The sequence below is a fragment of the Mauremys mutica genome, chromosome 3 (assembly GCF_020497125.1).
Source record: "Mauremys mutica isolate MM-2020 ecotype Southern chromosome 3, ASM2049712v1, whole genome shotgun sequence".
Classification (NCBI taxonomy): Eukaryota; Metazoa; Chordata; order Testudines; family Geoemydidae; genus Mauremys; species Mauremys mutica.
In genome coordinates this window covers 145,308,120-145,323,590 of record NC_059074.1, presented here as the reverse complement: position 1 = coordinate 145,323,590, position 15,471 = coordinate 145,308,120, and the positions used below count along the sequence as shown (strand labels likewise).

The following is a 15,471-nucleotide window of genomic DNA, read 5'->3' as shown; positions in this document are numbered from 1 at the left end:
TGGTGAAATAAGCGCCCTGATGGCCTACTCTCCCTACACCGTTTTTTCTAAAGACAAGGTTACTATGTGACCCCACTCCAAATTCCTCCCCAAGGTGGTGTGTCCCTTCCACCTTAACCAGCCAATACACTTACCTGTATTCTATCCGACGGGCTTTTGCATTCTACCTTGACAGAACTAAACCATTTTGTAAATCCCCTAGGCTATTTGTTTCTACTACAGAGAGATCAAAGGGTGAGGCAATCTCTAAGCAAAGACTCTCCAAGTGGATCTCGGACTGCATCAGATGCTGCTATCAGACCCAGAATGTTCAGCCACCAGAGAGTGTTAGAACTCATTCTACTAGAGCAATGTCATCATTCATTGCCTTCCTCCACAATGTACTTATTACAGACATATGCAAGGCGGCCATGTGGACATTTGACCACACATTTGCCAAACATTATGCTATCGCAGAGGATACCACGGCAGACGCCATAGTCAGCCATATGGTACCAGCCATGGCTCCAGGCACCAGCGCTCCAAGCACATGTCTGGGGTGGCAAACTGCGGGGGGGGGGGTGCCCTGCCAGTCCCTGGGTTTGGGCAGCAGTCAGGCTGCCTTTGGCGGCTTGCCTGTGGGAGGTCCACTGGTCCCACGGATTCGGTGGCAATTTGGCAATGGGTACGCTGAAGCCGTGGGACCGGCGGACCTCCCGCAGGCATGCCACCAAAGGCTGCCTGACTGCTGTGCTTGGGGCGGCAAAAAAGCTAGAGCCGCCCCTGTATGGTACTGTCTACTGTTATCCCTCACGCAATTCCAAAATCCCACCAACCATAATGGGTACTGCTTCACATTCACCTGGAGTGGAGCACCCACAGGGACCGCACTCGAAGAGAAAGTTACTCACCTTGCAGTAACTGAGGTTCTTTGAGATGTGTGTCCCTGTGGGTGCTCCACTATCCACCTTTCTCCCCTCTACTTTGGAGTACTAATCAGACAACTCTATGGTAGAGAAGGAACTGAGGGGGGTGCGGCATGCGCGTGCTTAGGCAGACCCTAATGTTGCTGCGAGACAGCACCTGAGTGTGTGTCCCCCAACCAGGCACTGCTACCGAAGATCTCTGATCAACGGCACCAGTACGCACCATCCCCTGGAGTGGAGCACCCACAGGGACACACCTCTCAAAGAACCTCAGTTACTGCAAGATGAGTAACGTTTTCTTCTGTTCAATTCTGAATTGTAAATGATCGTTTTCCTTGCCTTTGACAAAACAGACACAAGCGGGGGGGGGAGAGAGAGAATAGTAAATGTGGGGGAAATTCAGCTTTTGTTGATCTTGAAGTACAAGGCAACTAGACAGTCATGTGGGGGCAGCTGTTGTTCTGGGCTCTGGCTCACTTCTGCAGTCTGGGATGTCATCTGGCTGGTCTGGTCAAGTCCCTCTCCTTCACCGGTCTGTCTCAGGCTGGGCAGAAGTAGATATGCCATCTCATTTCATTATGCTTGTGCCATGAGGTACAGCTGGTCTCAGGATCAGATGAAAAGCTGAGTGAGTGAGAGTTGGGAAGGGAAGGGAGACAGTGAGGGATAGAAAGGAACATACGAGGGGAGGAAAGACCGAAAGCTCTCACATGTATATGGCTGATGTCCTCACTGGTGCAGCAGTGGTGGTCAGAGGTCCCCCACTCATGTGTTGAGGTCTGGGAGTCATGATGATCCTTCAGGCTCATAAACAAAGGACAGTATCTGGAGTGAAGTGGGGGGGTCTATCAGTCTTTCCCCTGGAAATCCCCCAAGAATGCAATCCCCATTCAGTTTCCCCACCCCAAGGTCTCTCTTTATGAACCTCAAAAGCGGATGATGGGCAGGAGAGCCATGTCACAATTCCTGATTTAATTGCACCTCTGACCCCTTAGGGGTCACCTTGAGGCACCCCAATTAGGTCTCTGGTCTGCAGATGTCACCTTCCTGGGGACAGAATTCTGCCATTCTCTCCTTCCTGACTGGGTTTTTAGGTTGCAGACTCCTGCTCGGGTGATCACAGTGAATTGTGGATCTGACTTCAGTTCAGCACCTGCAGTCCTGTTCTCTCAGAGGCAGTGAAAATGTTATTCAGTGACTAACCAGCTTTCACAAAGCCAAGTACTCTTGATTCAGTACAAAAGCATTATAAAGAAAACTTACCTTTAAAAAAAAATCAATAGCTTGTATATATATGCCTGACTTACCAGGTGATCACCCATCCTCTGCAAGAAGACCCTGGCATGTTTTAAAGTACTTTGGGTCTCTGCCCACATTGTTTCAGCAGTGAAGATTTGCATTACTTATCCCTAGTGTCTTTACTTCCTGCATGCTTACAATTACTAGCAAAGCCTTAAAGATACATATAACATTAATACAATGCTTTGACTATTCCATTTCCAAAGCATCTGTCACAAGCCCATGCTCTCATTTTTTTGACACCATAGATCTACTTTCCAATAAACCCATTTTGATCCATTAATTTCTGGTTTCGTTCTTCTCTTGTTTACCAGACATACAACCCAAGGAATATGTTGAGAGTGTCAGGAGGCTTTTGCTTTTTGTTATGACTAATCCAGTCATTCTGTCTCCCTTTTATACGTTTCTCCATCCACACTTATTGTTATAGGGGATTGGGAAGTGGGTTTTTAAAAGGTTCTGACCGTTGAGGTCATAATTGGGGTAGACCTGCTAGGTCCCCATTTTTACAACACATCAAGAGGATTTCAAAAATACAGAAATATCTTATTCAAATCCCCAAGTTAATGTATTTGTTTAACTTTGACTCACTTTTCTACTTGTTTCTATCATGATACAGAACGTTCTCGAAGCAGCACCTATGTTTCTCTCCTTGCCATAATGACAGCCTGTCACAGGTTAGGAAGGTAATGACATATGCCATTAGGGAATCTCATGGGGGTGTGACTTGTCTGCTGTTGGATACACCCTTGCCCAATCTAGAATCATTGCTACAGCCATAGTCATTTTTAAACTGGGATCTGGTGGAATTTAACAGATAGATTAGCACTTTGCTCGGCCTCACTTCTGTAAACTGTGATTGCTGGCCTAAAATGACATGATTTAGAAGTTTCTTGTTGCCTGTTCAGCAGCTGTAAATTCTACCCCCACATCTTTCCTCAGGCTAGCTGAGAACTGGCAGTAACAGGCAGCTGCTGTTGCCCTGTATAAACCTCAAACCAAGTTCCCCTAGCTGCATAACACAAGAGGGTCTGTTAGCACTGAAGAAGCAACAAGGAAGAGTAAAAATGTGCCAGTTAACCTTGAAAAGGGAGTCTGAGGTCCAGCTTTGGACAGCTGGCTAGCAAATATATTCTGCTATGAAGCACAGACATTAGATGGGTTGGTTAGCTGGAAGACAATGGGCAAGGGAGTACTTGAGGAGAGGAGACAAGAAAAGCAGTCAGGAGTGGTGGAACCAGTGAAAGGAGGGAGGAACCAGAGAAGAAGGAACATAAAGTGGTGTGACAGATTGGGGAAAGGTGAACAGGAGGTGGGGGAGATCAGAAAAGGTTAGACAGCATTGAGAGATTGTGGCAGATTTAACAGGGAATGTTTTTCACATAAAAAAATTGTGGGGGAGAAAAAAATAGAGATTGTGAGGGGGAAGTTCTGGGAAGACCAAGAGGTGGGATGGGGACCCAAAGATAAAAGGAGGGGAGAAGAGATGGAGAGAGAGGAAAGAATGCAAAAGACTAGAAGAATAATAGCCTAAACTGATTCGACCTTAATCTCAGGGGAAAAATAGACTCGGAGACTTTTTAAGATCAGAAGGGGCCATTATGATCATCTAGTCTGACCTCCTGCACAATGCAGGCCACAGAATCTCACCCACCCACTCCTGTAACAAACCCCTAACCTATGTCTGAGTTATTGAAGTCCTCAAATCATGGTTTAAAGACCTCAAGGTGCAGAAAATCCTTCAGCAAGTGACCCGTGCCCCATGCTGCAGAGGAAGGCGAAAAACCTCCAGGGCCCCTGCCAATCTTCCCTGGAGGAAAATTCCTTCCCGACCCCAAATATGGTGATCAGTTAAACCCTGAGCATGTGGGCAAGACTCACCAGCCAGCACCCAGGAAAGAATTCTCTGTAGTAACTCAGATCCCACCCCATCTAACATCCCATCACAGACCATTGAGCATATTTACCTGCTAATAATCAAAGATGAATTAATTGCCAAAATTAGGCTATCCCATCATACCATCCCCTCCATAAACTTATCAAGCTTAGGCTTGAAGCCAGATATGTCTTTTTGCCCCCATTACTCCTCTTGGAAGGTTGTTTCAGAACTTCACTCCTCTAATGGTTAGAAACCTTTGTCTAATTTTAAGTCTAAACTTCCTAGTGTCCAGTTTATATCCATTTGTTCTTGTGTCCACATTGGTACTAAGCTTAAATAATTCCTCTCCCTCCCTGATATTTATCCCTCTGATATTTAGGTCTCTGCAGTCTAGCAGGGACAAAGCAATTATTTGGCTTGACTAACTCGGGGGGAGGGAGGGGCACACCATCATTTGACTTTTCCCAGGTTAAGCATGCAACATATATAATGATTTTGTTTATCCAAATCCCCCCAAAAAAGTGTAAACTCAGCAGATTTATTGTAAGAATAATTTTTATTTAATATTTTGGTAATACAGTGATCCATCTTAAAATTAGCTGTTTAAGAACTGCATACATTCTATCTGCATATTAATAAACTTGAAGAATTTTACAGTGATAGTATGATGCACATATTTGACAAGCATTTATACTGTGTATCGCCTGATCATAGACATCCACACAAATCAATTTTGACTGTGTGAATGACAGTCATGTTATGACAGATATATATTTTAAAGCTTTTGGGAGAAGTATAAAATTACAAAAAAAGGTATTTTTTTACTGACATAGAAAACAATGATCCTTGAATTAGAATAACTCTTCTGTTGAAGGTTACAGCCTTTTTTATGGACATATAAAAGTATAAGTGAAAAATGTGTTGATCTAGTCTAGATCTGAGTATGAATATGTTAAGAATGTTATACAGCATTTCACAGATATAGGCTAAGTTCTGGGATATCAAAGATTTTATGTAGTCCACAAAATACCTGAGGGATACCCCTTTTTTTATTTTAATGTTTAGTTTTGAAAAACATGGACATACATTCCCTGCAAAATCAGAGATTTGAAATAGCTGAGTCGGGTGTGTCCCTACTACCTAGGTTTAGGGGGCAATGCTTTAAAGACCGTGATACAGATTCCTTTGAAGTTAATAGCAAAGCTCCTATGTACTTCAGTGTGATCAGGATCAGGCCTTCAGCGTTGCTTCCATCCAACACCACTGTGAATTTTGCCATTGCTGTCAATAGGGGGTAGGATTGTCACCTACTGTATAATATATGGCTCAGTCCTTCAAATCTTTATTCATGTGAGCAGTCCTCACTCCATCAGGTAGTCCCATTGATTTCATGTTTATAGCACCAGGCCCATATTCCTCTATATACCATAGGGTCTAATTTTTGCACTAGTCTATGCACCTCAAGCAATGTGCTGAGTGCCCCTAACTCCCATGGATTTCATTTAGAGTAGAGGGTGGTTTGTCTCTCACAGGAGGTGCCCAACACTTTGCAGGGTCTGCACTTTTATATATTAAAAAGCAGGTTCTCTGAGTGTTGTTCATTATCCTATATAACCATTACAGAGTGGTTCAAGACTGAAATACTTCTCATGTATGTTTTACTTAACAGCTGATCACAAGGCTATTTGAAATGTAAGTGTTTTGTGAAATAATGCAAACTACAAAATGTTCAAATTGTCTTGATTGGGCCCCAATAATTGTATGTAATCCAAACTTCCATTATTTTGTTTCATGTCCTTACTAGAAGTAGACCACATTAATAGTACATGATGAAGATCACAAGCATAATTTTAACTCCAGCTAATAGAATGATTATAGGAACATAACTATATCTATTCCACATGTTTGATCTTAGTGGCACAAAAGTTCTAAGACACAAGTCCTCCTGCAAACCTATGTGAATTTTAATGGGACTGCTCATGTGATTAAGTGTTGGCATGTGCCTAAAGATTGGCAGAATCAGGCATAAGCTTTTAGCTGAGAAAATAAACAGTCCACCATAAAAGGCCATCCTTAAGTAGGTTTTCCTAATGAAAATATCTATTATTTTTCCTTTGATCAGTACCTTTGCTTCTGCTTATGAATAAATTAATGGCTTATATATCATATCTGCCATTTGGTGACTTACCACTTTTAATCTTTCTGCTTGAGATGTAATGAATTTCAGTACTTTCCATTTGTTCACATATAGATTATGAAATACATTTCAAAATTCTGTTGTGCTCATAAACAAGTCTTTTTGTAGTCATACTTTAAATACTTTGGAATGTTAAAGGCAAGCTTGGCATTTTACCCAACTTCATTTGAAAGTTTAGCGTCAAGGCACTGAAACACATCCCAGTGCATGTCCCAGGATGCAACATGAGCCCACGGCAGTTCCCTGTATAGGGTGTTTGCAGAATCTGGCTCCAACCATCTAGGCATCTTTCTCCACGCAAGATTTCGCTTTGGGATGTAGAGTCTTAGAAGGCAAATTAGGGCTGAGAGAGCTGCAATGAGACATGGAAAGGGTTCATAGAATCATAGAATATCAGGTTTCGCAGGGACCTCAGGAGGTCATCTAGTCCAACCCCCTGCTCAAAGCAGGACCAATCCCAGGACAGATTTTTGCCCCAGATCCCTAAATCGCCTCCTCAAGGATTGAGCTCTGAACCCTGGGTTTAGCAGGCCAATGCTCAAACCACTGAGCTATCCCTCCTCCCAAGCAGTGGCTGCGACATTCCAGCCAGGCAGTTAATGAGGAGGGTGTCAAAATAACTGTTTTCTTCTGCCTGTTACCCAAAAACAAATTTACTTTTAAATCACATTTTTGCCTGTATTTCAGTACTTAATATATTTACAAGGCTCCCGTGACGCACACCCGCTCGTGCACGCTCTCTCTCTCCCTCTAATTAAAAAAGAGGACCTGCTTAATGCTTGGGCAATTCCATTCCCCAGTGTTTTGTGGTACTTGGTATATTACAAACAGCTCACCAGTGCAGCATATTATTATTTAGTTTATTTTAAGTCTAAAAAGAGAGAGGCGGGAGCATCCTTATATATTTTATTCAAACATCAGTGTTCATAGATTTGCTGATTTCTCTGCTTGCAATCTTTGGACAGCTTTATCTAGCAAATCCATAGTTTCCCTAAGAGTGACATTAACTGTAAATGGCTTAGGTTTAATGGTCAACCCATAGGTGAAGTCCATTTTAGAGTCCTCATTTGGATTAGCAATAAAATTGCACTGGTGTACCAGTATGGAGGTAAAGAGAAAGAGCTGCATCTTGGATAACTCCTCTCCAATGCACCTACGTTTACCCAATGAGAAAATCATCACATTGCTAGTAAGATCTTTGTTAATGAATCCATTCTCATCCAGGAATCTTGTTGGATCAAAATCCTCTGGGTTGGACCATTTTTCTGGGTCATGATTCACTGACCACTGATTGATGAATATGACCGTATCTTTAGGAATGAAGTAGCCCATTATGGAGGTGTCGACTGTGGTGGCATGTGGAATAGTGACTGGCACAAAGCTGCTGAAACGCATGGATTCATAAAGGAAAGCCATAACATAGGGCAAATGAGGTTGATCTTCTGCACAGGGCAAGCGATCTCTGCCAACAATCCTATCCACTTCTTCTTGCATTTTAACCTGAACCTTTGGATATCTGTTGGGATTTAAACATATATATACACATGTAGATTATATTTGCATAGATGACATTTTCAAACAACAGACTTCCTTTTTGAAAGAATCATATTTAATTAGAGCTGCTCACATTTTTTCACTATTTTTGTCAAATACAGTTGTCAAAATAAAATATTTCCTAGAAACATTGATTATGACAAATGTTCAGTGGGAAAAGGTCAATGATTTGTTTCAATAGTACTATAATTTGTTTAATTTAGACTGCTATTAACATTTTTTATATTACATTTAATATTTCATGTGTGTATTGTATATTTTAATGCAATATAAAAGTTGAAACAATGGATTTAAATGACACTAAATGAATTTTTTTAATTTTAAATTTCAGCTTTTCATTCTAAATCATAATTACTTCCCCCCACTCCATAGCCCCAAAAGTAGGAATTTATCACAGAATGGAAATGCTGTTTCTTGACCAGCTCTATATGTAATCTCTAAATCTGTTTACATTGGTGTTTGAATTAACACACATGAGACTACAGTATATTACACATGGATTAGAGCTGTGTGTAGTATTTTTTAAAACTAAAATATTTTAATCTGATAATTTATCAGAATAGGAAAGTTCTGAGCACTCGGATCTTTGTGGATATTTACTATGACTAATATCAAAATACACTTTCATGGTACTGCATTGTATTTAGGATCACTAGCAAAACATTATTCCAGACTTGTTATATAAACTTGGAGAAAGATCTCCAAGTGAGAGAGATTATAAAATAAATAAACAAGCAAAAACATTGTAGAAAGAGGAAAAAATAGGCTGATCTCGTTTTGTTTTTGTTTTTTTTTTAAGCCCTCATTCCTTCCCTCTCTAAAAGCAACAAAGCTCTATTGTCTTCCTGCATCTATATTTTTTTGAAGCTTTGATTTTTAACTCATCAAGTTTGGGCTTTTCATGTTCCTGTATCTCCCCCTCTCTCAGTATGTCTGCATGAGACAAGGTGGGTGAGGTAGTATCTTTTATTGGACTAACTGTTGGTGAGAGAGAATTAATTGGAATTAATTTTGCAAATTAATTCTAATTCAGCAGTGAAGTGTTCTCCCTGGTCACTCAATTACAGACCTAAGAGTTGCAATATTACAACAACAAAAACTTCAAAAACAGACTCCAATGAGAGACTGCTGAATTAAAATTAATTTGCAAAATGGACACCATTAAATTAGGCTTGAATAAAGACTGGGAGTGGGTGGGTCATTACACAAAGTAAAACTATTTCCCCATGTTTAGTTCCCCCCCACACACACACTGTTCCTCACAACTTCTTGTCAACTGCTGCAAATGGACCATTTTGATTACCACTACAAAGTTTTTTTTCTCTCCTGCTGGTAATAGCTCACCTTAACTGATCAGTCTCGTTAGCGTGTGTATGGTAACACCCATTGTTTCATGTTCTCCGTGTGTGTGTGTGTTTTTCTACTGTATTTTCCATTCCATGCATCCGCTGAAGTGGGCTGTAGCCCATGAAAGCTTATGCTCAAATAAATTTGTTAGTCTCTAAGGTGCCACAAGTACTCCTGTTCTTTTTGCGGATACAGACTAACAAGGCTGCTACTCTGAAACCTATTCAAGGTGAAGTGGCCCATTAATACCTCTGTAGTCATAGACAAAAGGGGGAATTAGTGGGTTACAGATTGTTGTAATAAACCATAAATCCAGTGTCTTTATTAAGACCATGATTTTTAGTGTCTAGCAAAGTTATGAATTTAAGCTCCCAGGCTCATCTTTTGAAAGTGTTGTGAAGGTTTCCTTTGAGGATGAGGCCTGAGAGGTCAGATCCCTTTGTGAAATATATGCATGCATGGCAAAGTCCAAATGTAAAGTACTCCAGTTAGAATGCCAAACAGGTTATTTAAACATTAGTAATTATACCCTTACTCTTAACACCTTAAGTATGTGTGGCTTTTAAGCAGCAGCTAAATCGATGAGCCTAAGGAGATAACGTCCACAGAAAGTGCAAATGGTTAAGGAAATGCTGGGAGATGAAAAGGAGGGAACACCAGTTTCTTGCTATTTAAATGCTGCTTCAAACCATAAGATTTTTGCTGAGTCCAATCATTTTCAGCGAGGTGAATATTATGGTGTGTTTATAGGCACACACTGCCCAATGGGTCCACCTGCTCTAAAGCGTTGAGACTGTTTGTTTTTCACTAGTCATGCAACCATAATAAAGGCACCCACATTATAGGAGCAATAACATAATAGAGGGTTTGTAAACCAGTGCGTGAACTCTTTATCTTGTTTAAGTAGATATTATCCTGTTCCTACCATCTCTTTGATCTTGATCTGGTAAAATCTGTTACTTTTGGGTTTGTTTTGTTGCCTTTTTGCCAGCCTGTATCTTCATGTAACGTTTACTGGATCCATGGAGTGCATTGGGGTTTGCGGTTTTTTTTTTAATCTTTAGTTTTTGGCAGTTTTCCCAGAGCTTCCGTGTGAGTTAATCATGAACAACCAACGTACTTTAGTGCCCACAAATACAGGATTGTTACCTTATGTGTACTTTCTACTAGAAACAAAGAGCTAATAACCAGATCAGTTCAGTCTGATGCTTGCACATCACTGGCAATCAAAGCATTCACCTCTAATAATAGGCCAATTTGTTCATGGAGCATATTTAATACATTAGATTTTGGTTGCAGGATTCACTCCAACTTGTCTGTCTTATGTTACACACAATGTTCTGTACAGCTAGACCTATTAGTTTAGAAGCATTGTTTATTTTAGTTGGCTTTTATATAGAGATCCTTTCCAACAGCTGCATCTAATTGCGTTTGAGGAACTGGAGTGGGGAAAGCAATAGACATACTATGTGATTGGTGACACAACCTCACTGTCACATTTCAGAAGCATGGCAGGGGAGAGAAGAAAACTGGTTTGTTTTTTTAAATGAAACGGATGGGGTATATTTTCCCAGAATGCTGAAATTCTGACTGGCAAGGGGCAACTTTATTCTTTTGACTTCAACTAGCAGGATGTAGCCATACCTAGGTCTCATAAACTGATATTAAACACACCCTGCCTCAAGGTAACAGAGCCAGGTTGGCCCAATTCTGATCTCTCTCTCCGCCTCCCCCCAAGAGAGATCAGAATCAGGCTCTGTATTTGTAAATTATTTTAACCCTGGGTGAAAGCTCTTGCCTTAAACTGGGGAAGTCACTGCCATGTTTCCCTTGGAGGATTTTTTTATTTATTTATTAAATAAAGCTGTGACAAGATCCTCGCAGTGGGCTTCCCCAAGAAAGCTGGGAGAGGCTCCTGCTGCTGGAAAGAAACAGTGGCAGTCAGGATGATGTAGCAGCAGTAGTGAAGAGGGTCTAGGTCTAGGATCATGCACTTAGAGGGACTCTGGGTATATCCCTGTTTGTGGTAGGTAAGAAGCTCTAGGATTACTACTAGTGATACCTATTTCTTATATAGCACTTTTCAAAGTCTTCTTGATGTATTTGTTCTCCCACCACCCCACTGAGGTAGGGATGCAGCATTCTCCCAGTTTTAGGAATGGGGAACTGAGGTGCAAACTGATTTAGCTAAGGTCACTCAACAGGTCCATGGCAGAGCCAAGCACTGAGCCCAGGTCTCCCCTATCCTGAACCCCTCGACCCTCCTTCCCCTCGGAGGGGTCTAGGTCGTGGCCCGGAGGGAGATGAGAAGGGCTCGGATCCTGGCCGAGCAGGAATGCTCGGTTCATGCTGCGATGCAGGGTTTGGCCGCTGGTTAGGGACAGGGAGCAAGGCGAGCCCCGGGCTGGGCGGCCGTCCCACTCCGCTGGATCGAGGGTGACCAGGTGTCCCCGTATTTTATATGCACAACTCTACCCCCCTGGAAAACGTGCCTCCCCTTCACACGTGCCCCCGCCCGGCCGCGTTGGGTGGCTGGTGGCTCTCAGCGCTTCTGGCCCGGCCCCTGCACCCCGGCCCCGGCCCGAGCGCACCCACCGGATGAGGAAGATGACGATCCACTGCAGGGCCGTGGAGAGGGTGTCCTGGCTGGCCCCGAAGATGTCGGTGACGGTGGCGGGCACGTGCTCGAGCGGCAGCCGGGGCTGCGCCTGCTGCAGGCGGATGAAGGCGTCCAGCATGTCGCGGGGGGCGGCCCCGGGGCGCAGGCTGCCGCGGTGCTGCAGGAACTTGCCGCGCACGAAGCCGTAGAAGTCGCGGTTGAGCTGGCGGAAGGCGCGGTAGGCGGCGCGCACCGGGTTGGGGAAGCGCTGGAGCCAGGGCAGCGCGTCCACCAGGCTGCCGGCCCCCACCGTGCGGCCGAACTGCTCGTTGCGGCCCACCAGGCGCAGGAACTCGGCGTCGCCGTGGCTGTAGCGGCGGCCGAAGCACAGGGCGCTCATCACGTTGGCCACGGCCACCACCAGGCTGCGCGAGGGGTCCGGGAAGGCGCCGCCCGCGCTGCCCCGCACCAGCAGCGCCACCAGCGCCCGCGCCTCGCCCAGCAGGTGCTGCTCCAGCAGGCGGCGCGGGGCCGGGCTGCCGGTGGAGAAGGCCCGCACGGTGGAGTGCGCCAGCCGGCGCTGCAGCTTCCACAGCTCGCAGTAGCCGCCGAAGGCCAGGCTGCGGCCCCCGGACACCAGCTGGAAGGAGGGGAAGCGCGGCCGGCCGGCGAAGGCGGCCCCCTGGCGGATGAGCGCCCCGCGGATGGCGCGCTCGCCGTTCAGCACCACCACGGGCCGGCTGCCCAGGCGCAGCTGGAACACGTCGCCGTAGGTGCGGGCCAGGCGGGCGAAGGTGAGGTGCGGGGCGCTGCCCAGCTGAGCCGCGTTGCCGATCAGGGGCCACGGGAAAGGGCCCGGGGGCTCCAGGCGCCGCTGCCGCAGGAGGAGCTTCGCCAGGTGGATGGCGGCGAGCAGGGAGAGGAGCAGCAGCAGGGCGCTCTGCAGGGGCGGGATGCTGGAGAGCGCCTCTCCCAGCCGCCGGAGGGCCATGCTGCGGGGAGAAGCAGAGATCAGCTCGGGCTCTGAAGGAAGGGTTCATGTGCCCGCACCTGCCGCGCAGCAAAAGGCGGGGGTAGTGGGGGGCTGCAGATGTGCTGGCTTCGCAGGGGCGGCCAGTGTAAACAGAACAAGGCCTGACACCGACGCCAGCGAGCGATGCTCATCATGTCACTGTGGAGCCTAAGATGTGCCTAGAAAGCGCCTAGCGCGCGGCTGGGTGCGGAGCGAAAGCCGCAATCAAGCACCATGGGCGTTTGAGAGCTGGGGAAGCGCTCGCCCCGGCCGAGAGGGGAAGTTTGCCTCCTGGCATGCGGACTCCCACGGCAGGAGAGGGCGAAGAGAGGAGGATGCGCTCGCTGTAAGGAGCTGCCGCGACGTGGAAGCTGCAAGAAGCTTCTTCCGTATAAAGGTCGGGCAGGTGATGCCAGCAGTGTCACCGCACGTCTGTGCCTGCTGCAAAATAAATGCGTCTACCGCTTTGGAATCTGCGCGCAACGCTCCTAATTGTCTTTGGAAGGAAACAGTGAGAGACTCTGTAAATCAGGACAAGCTTTCCCCGTTCCTGACTTGAATTAGCGGTAGGCGTGAACTGGTAACAGTCAGTATGCACGCATGGGTTGAGGGAGATGGGCACAGCCCCAGTAATACGATCATTCACACCCAAATAGCAGTTACCAGTGTGGTAACTCAGAGCTCCTAGACAACGATCTAAACGTGCTTCACATTTTGTCTTTTGAGTATGGGGGGAGGAAAAGGGGGGAGGCAGCTTTTAAAAAAATCTCTAATAAAACTGACCTGCTGAGAAATGCTTCCACCCGAGATTTCTGGGCTCCAGTGGGAGGATCCGGGGAGCCCGCAGCAACTGATCCGTGCAATTGGGCCGCCCCAGCAGGAGACTCAGCACGCAGCGCAGCAGTGAGGTTCAGATCCCAGACTGTGGGAAACTCATTAGAAGCCCAGGTTCTTGTCACCCGCAGCTTGGCAGGTCATGTGCAGGCAAATGCCAGTTGCACCCGATCCCGCATCCTGCGTTGTTCTAACCTTCCAAGCGTGTTAACCCTTCAGAGCTCGCACTTCAAAAGCCTGCCTCGTTCAGACTAAATAGACATCAGCCAGGTGCGATCCCCGCACAGAGCCCGGGCGATGGGGCAACCAAAACCTGCTGGAGAAAAATGAGCGGCTTACAGGACAGTTTAGTTCCCCCTGAGTTGAGCCGGAGCCCGGCTGGGCAGCGTCCTGGCACTGGCTCTCCTGGCTTCAATTCCACCAGCAGCTGCAGCCGCCAGCCCGCAGTTAGCCCTGGTATTGACAAATCGCAGCCGCCCGGTTCTTCCCTACGGGAGCCGGTTCTTTGTGAATTGCCTTTGGCCCCAACCCATCGGGACTGGCTGAGCCTTCGAGGTTTCCTGCCTTTGGGTGAACGTTTAGCAAAGCGGTTCCAGTTGAAGGGCTGGCGGGGCTGTGAGCTCGCGGACTCCTGTGGCAGGAGGGAAAATCTCCTTCATCTTCAGGGTTTATGAAGTTGGAAAGTTTCCCCCTCCTCTGCCTGTCGCCTCCCAGTTGCGTGCAGAGTTTGCATTGCGTGAGCCTGTGGTGGAACCCTCCAGCCATCTCCTCCCCCCGCTCTCCCTCTTCGCAGTACCTGACACCAGCTTAAAGGGAAATAACGCGAAGCCGGGCAATGCAGGCGCCCGGCCGCGTGCAAGATTAGAAGGAACCGGCTGTAGCACGGGGAGCCAGGCTGATAGCTTTGGCACCTGCTGAAGGGAGCTGTTAGTTCCCAGAAGTGAGTTATTTCCTCGGTGAGAGGATGAATAGTTCGTTCCTGTTCGGTTTTGCTCCTCATCAGAAATCTCTGTAGGTCACGGGGATGTGTCCCCTCTCTGGCGGAGGGTATGGAGTCTCGGCTGGAAGTAGCCTGCACGTCTTTCCATTCGTTCGCTTACCTCTGGGACAGCACGAACTGTTCCTCTGGCTTCTCAGGGAAGCCCAGGGAGTTTTTGCTATTGACTTGAAGGGGAGCAGGATAGGGCAAAGTAAAGGGAACAGCCCAGATGTTTCCTAAGGTTCCTTCTTGAGTCCCATTACAGTTTCTATTTGTTTAGGGAGTTTTAAGAGGTTGACAAATGCTTGCCATGTAAATATCAGAGACAATACAATAATCATTATAACACTGGGCTTTTGGTTAAAGAGGTACAGTGATATAGTCATCAGATCTCTCTTTGTTACTATACTGCAGAGTGAGCATGTTAAGACACCCAAAGACGTCATTTCTAATTGTTTTATTAGACCGAGTAAAATCTCTGATTACACACTTAGCAGAGCAGACATGTCTATCGCATGTTTATATTCAAAAGCAAATGTACTGTATCCCTTTTCAGGCACAAATAGTGATCTTTTCAGAGGTATATTTTCCAATGTTCCAATATTATTGGGATGCTTTCCACGATTTACTTGAGGGATTATTTCCTTGTAGACACATACAGACAGAGTGAGAGAGTTAAGCACTATACTACATTTAGGATGTATTCCATTCTTTCTGTAATCCATTTTAAATCAAGAAGTCCTCAGAGATACCTACAAAAAGGGGGTTCTGCATTTCTTTTCAAACTGCTTTTCAAATATTCTTAAACTCTGACGCACAAAATTTGCCCCAGGCTAACAAAATAGATTACAAATTGTTAGCATGGC

The 15,471-nt window shown here is 45.8% G+C and overlaps 1 protein-coding gene across 3 annotated transcripts; it reads right to left on the bottom strand.

The window, feature by feature from the left end:
* Positions 1 to 4,666: 4,666 nt before the first annotated feature.
* Positions 4,667 to 14,374, bottom strand: LOC123367576 (cytochrome P450 1B1). Of its 3 annotated transcripts, XM_045011902.1 has the most exons (4): positions 13,576 to 14,374; positions 11,777 to 12,772; positions 7,566 to 7,796; positions 4,667 to 6,632 (listed from the first exon to the last, which is right to left on the bottom strand). In XM_045011902.1, the coding sequence occupies exons 2-4, from the start codon at positions 12,769 to 12,771 to the stop codon at positions 6,560 to 6,562; spliced, it is 1,299 nt and encodes a 432-aa protein (XP_044867837.1). In that variant the 5' UTR covers position 12,772; positions 13,576 to 14,374; the 3' UTR covers positions 4,667 to 6,559. The 3 variants fall into 3 exon arrangements, with proteins under 3 accessions (XP_044867837.1, XP_044867835.1, XP_044867836.1); XM_045011900.1 differs by having other exon boundaries at positions 4,667 to 7,796; XM_045011901.1 differs by lacking the exon at positions 13,576 to 14,374 and having other exon boundaries at positions 4,667 to 7,796; positions 11,777 to 13,333.
* Positions 14,375 to 15,471: the final 1,097 nt, after the last annotated feature.